Source organism: Hyalella azteca, unplaced genomic scaffold (genome assembly GCF_000764305.2).
Source record: "Hyalella azteca isolate HAZT.00-mixed unplaced genomic scaffold, Hazt_2.0.2 contig4192, whole genome shotgun sequence".
Taxonomy (NCBI): domain Eukaryota; kingdom Metazoa; phylum Arthropoda; class Malacostraca; order Amphipoda; family Hyalellidae; genus Hyalella; species Hyalella azteca.
Window position 1 is genome coordinate 471,400 of NW_025934415.1, and position 4,818 is coordinate 476,217.

The 4,818-nt window shown below is 37.8% G+C and overlaps 1 protein-coding gene across 2 annotated transcripts; it reads right to left on the minus strand.

Moving 5' to 3' along the window:
• Positions 1-593: 593 nt before the first annotated feature.
• On the minus strand, positions 594-3,852 carry LOC108666100. Of its 2 annotated transcripts, XM_047879917.1 has the most exons (3): positions 3,682-3,852; positions 3,251-3,423; positions 594-2,865 (listed from the first exon to the last, which is right to left on the minus strand). In XM_047879917.1, exons 2-3 carry the CDS (start codon positions 3,383-3,385, stop codon positions 2,029-2,031), a joined length of 972 nt encoding a protein of 323 aa, XP_047735873.1. In that variant the 5' UTR covers positions 3,386-3,423; positions 3,682-3,852; the 3' UTR covers positions 594-2,028. The 2 variants fall into 2 exon arrangements, with proteins under 2 accessions (XP_047735873.1, XP_018008400.1); XM_018152911.2 differs by lacking the exon at positions 3,682-3,852 and having other exon boundaries at positions 3,251-3,500.
• Positions 3,853-4,818: the final 966 nt, after the last annotated feature.

The window sequence follows — 4,818 nt, forward strand, 5'->3', positions numbered from 1 at the left end:
TTCAGGCAAGCGCCAATAATCAGGGTGTAAATAACGGAAATTTGGTCTTATGAACGTAATCCAATGATCTGTAGTCTCAAAACTACGCTAGGACTAATTATGCTGAGGATACAAAATCATGGATGTTTTGTGTTAGAATTGAATTGAAATACAGGAGTTGAGTGACATAGGAGTTATTAATCAATGTGCACGTGTTTCGCGTTTAAAAATTAGTTCCTTAGCGTCGCACGTGCATGAATTACATATTTTTAAGGGGAATGAATTACGAAGAATGAATTATTATTAAAAATTGTAATTCATTATTATTATCATCATAAAAGTTCAATACAAATTAACGATAACCAGTAATTGAAAAACTAACAAGCGAAAGTACTCAAGGTCGACCTTCTTGGTCGACCATCCATCGCAGTCGCACCAAGGTCGATTATTTTAACCAAAGAAATTTAATTGAGGCTATCTCATTTATTTCACGTTTATTAGATTTTACAATTACCAACCAGTTCACCTAACCGTGTTTCCATTGTTCACTCAGCATCGCGGGGTTCGTTACTTCACCGGACGAAGCTGGAGGGATATTGCAAACAAGAAACAACAACTCATTTGAACGAAGTTTATAATAAGATATATACAGACCACCACAATGAAAAATGTGCCTATGATACTGTATAAACTTCAGATGATCTTTAGATATGATCAAATGATTAGATTAGATGATCAAATCCAAATTTGTATCTAGTGTTGATAGACAGAACGAAGATAAGTCATGTCTCGTACACGAGACGAACGCGCAGATCTCCATTTGAAAGCGACTAGCTAGGACGGAGAAACAGGCTTCAGAAATGATAATTTGTAACCAGAAAGGACTTCTTCTAGATCATTCGAACCTATGAACATGTTATAATGCAGTACAATCTCACCAGACATAAGAACAACATGAATTATTTAAATTACATTACAAATCATAAAATACGATTGTTTTTACATGAATATACACAATTTTATCTATGATACATCAACCCGCTGTCCAAATAAATTTGAATGGAAATGAGACAATGAAACACCTATTTGATGAACACCACAAGTTAGTTGCTTTTCTGACCTCTTGCATGTTTTGTGCAAGTTCCAAAAGTATATTTGCCGTAGACAGAGATTTTGTCAGGAAACACGAGATCAGGTTAGGCGGTCTGAAATTATGTTCCAGAAGGCCAAACTTCATACTACATCAGAAGAGCAACCACGATCGCCGAAATACCACTTCTATTTCTTCCACAAACCTCCTAGAGAACGACGAACTTGAAGAAGCACATTTCAAATATTTGTTGTCTAAATAATGATTTAATCATACAAAAAAAACTCAACAATTCTGTCTTTATCGCTCTCTAATAAACTATTGCTGAGGTCATGAATAGATGAAAGAGGTGAAGCTCGCTACAAATAATAATAATTTAAATCTAACAGATCTTCAGAAGGAGCAACATAGATAGAATGTCTTGCCATTTGGGTATGGCACTTTTTTATGTCAAGGATCAGCATTTATAGCACCAGCCCTGATAAAAAAATATATCGCAGCATGAACCAGTGCCCCGCTATTTTCATAGGCATGCATGGAGGTTTCTTCGATTCTTGGTGCTGCTAGAGCTGGGGAATCTCTGTCAAGTCGTATATGTCCCATAACGACAGACATCTTCAAGCCTGTTTTACTTGGGACCAACCCAAACGGAAGAACTTTGGCATCGAGAAACCATATTTAACATCAGTCTTTTCTTACAGCGATTTTCAAATTGGGACGTTTCTACGTACTGCGGCTGCGCCTACTTAAGAGCATGGCCAAAACAGCTTCAGCAACAGCTATCATGCTTACAAAATTTCCCACCCGATTCATTTCACCACTGCGTGCCGTAATTAAAAAAGATACATTCTAGTAATGTATTACTAACATTGTTCACTTCACATATTGATCACAATTTCAATCGCGGTTTCTCTCACTAAGAAAACAACTATTGACGTCTAGAAAATTGTGAGTAGAATCTAATCTCTTAGAAACTTACTTCCAAAATCTCTTTGCCCTTGAGCACTGCTGCCCGACTCCTCATGCCTCCTGAACCCACTTCCAAAATCTCTTTGCCCTTGGGCAGTGCTGCCTGACTCCTCGTGCCTCCTGAACCCACTTCCAAAATCTCTTTGCCCTTGAGCACTGCTGCCCGATTCCTCGTGCCTCCTGAACCCACTTCCAAAATTTCTTTGCCCTTGGGCAGTGTTGGCTGGCTCTTCATGCCTCCTGAACCCACTTCCAAAATCTATTTGCCCTTGGGCAGTGTTGCCTGGCTCCTCGTGCCTCCTGAACCCACTTCCGAAATCTCTTTGGCCTTGAACAGTACTGCCTGAATACCCGTGCATTCTGAAGCCATTACCAAAATCTCTCTGTCCATGAGCAGTATTACCCGATTCTTCATGTATCTTGAACCCACGCCCTAAGTCTCTTTGCATTTCAGATTCGTCACCCAAGTTTTTATGTCTCTTAAACCTACTATCAAAATCTCTCCTATCACGAGAATTATTACTGAAGTCCTCATGCCGTTGATGTTCACTACCAATGTCATTCACATTCAAGCCAATTGACATACAAGATTCTTGGGAGCTTATTTCTCTTCTTTGATTTGTGTGGTAGTATCTTTTGTCTGTCTGATGTTGGTTGCCATTGTATGATCTAGAATCACCTCTACTGTGTCGTTCATAATTTTCCCGGCGATCATTGTTGTAACTGCTTTGTGAAGAATTATGTTCAACTCTTCTTCCTTGATTGAAGCGAGATTTTCGAGGATCAGGTGCCACTAAAGGAGGAGGTGGAGTTTTTCGAGCCACTTCCTACAAAAGAAACACATCACTTCATTCATAAAGGCCCAACCTTTGGGAATACCTTTCTTTATGAGTATGATACTTTATAACTACATACTAGGTACTACAATATAGTACTATACTGGCACATGAAGTCATGAACCATGAGATGAATAGGATTTTTGTCAACAATCAGCTACGTAGTACTTTAAATAAGCACACTTACACGAGCTGTTTCCACTACATTGTTCCTAGATGCAAATAATTAAAAGTTTTCCATTTATTCAGAACAGTGAAGGAATATTTGTGAGTAATTCTGTAATGCGAGTACTATCAATAATTAGCAAGGAAGGCAAATTAGCCACAATAAAGGGCTAACTCCTTCCTCTTGATACAAATAAGAAACATTACTTACCTTCATGTACTCTTCATCGCGTTCAGAGTATCGATCACCAGCTAAGGCTTCCAGCTCAGCCAAGTAACTGTCATTGCAAGGGACTTGTGTAGTTTCATGTCTCTTTTCTGCAACAGCAATCCCACTATTGGCCATGATTTCTTGACAATGAGAAGTAACTACTGGATAATTGTCTGTGAACATATAACATTGTAAAGAAACAACTATGATTTAGATCATTTTTATCAAACTAGTCAAGCAGTACCGTACCATATTAATCCTTAACATGATAATTGCAGGATGTTAATATGGAAAAAATCTTACTAAAAGAAAATGACTCAATCCATTTTGTAAATTTTTTATTATATACGAGGACTCCATAAGCACTACCTTAAATTTGACACAGTGATATCTTGGACCATTAATTGTAATTAGAAGGGTAATAAAGCCACCTGTTGAACTCCTTTCAGCAGGCTGGTTTCCATAAATTATAACTTAAGTTCTCTGAAACAAGAGCAACCACATTGCACAGCTTGTGTTTAAGGCTACATTACCATTCCTTTGCCAATCTCAATCATATATCCTTTGCTCAATACAATAGCATCACCCCTACCATGCTCAAGAATTATATAGTCAAATGGGGTAAGACAGGATCGCAGCCTTCATGGGGTAAGAAAGGACCAGCCCATGGCGTGCATTCTAACTGCACTGAACTCAATTTGACAAAAGAATATGTTAGAGCAATCATTGCCTGTCATTTCAGTGTTTGTTTCAACCATCTTCTGCAAATAATGAATTTTTGGTTAATTTTTGAAGAAAACCTATGTAAAGAAGGGTCAAAAAATAGTTAACCCTGTTTGGGAAATAAGCTCTGTCTGATTACAAAAAATTTTTTGGCCAGGTTTGTGGATGTAGGCTGGTAACCTCAAGTAATAAGCAACTTTTGAGACATACTTGGCATTCCTACCTGCTACCATCACTGCCTGACAACTATTCTAAAATGGGGTAAAAAAGGACCGGACATGGGGTAAGATGGGACCACTAAATGATCCTGTTTTACCCCACAAGTGGTCCTGTCTTACCCCACTAATGGTCCTCTCTTACCCCATAGTTTATCAAAAGTAGCTTTTAAATGAATATATTATTGTGCATGAGTAAACATGGAGTATTTTGGTCAAAATTTTCATCTGTTGCTCAAAATAACCATTCAAACTCGTTAGCTTTTTTAATTAGAGAAATTTAGCTTACTATGGAAATTTGTATCAAGGGGATGGAGAAAATAGGGATGTCTCTTCCCATTAGTGAGCTGCAGAACTATGTGCAAGAGTGATTGGGGGGCAAAATCATTGTGTAAAACACAAAAAATAATTATTATCATAACTTTGTGAGAGGGCATGGGCTATGTTTGCAGAAGTGCACCACAAATGCCGTTAGCAAGAAAACACATGACGTCCGACTCTTAAGTTATTATCCATTGGTTTTATTACCAATTTGATGAATTTTCAGACAATGACACTTATGGAATATACATGTAGCATTCAGCAGTGCTCTACAATGAATCAAAGCCAACCTACTATTACTATGCTTAA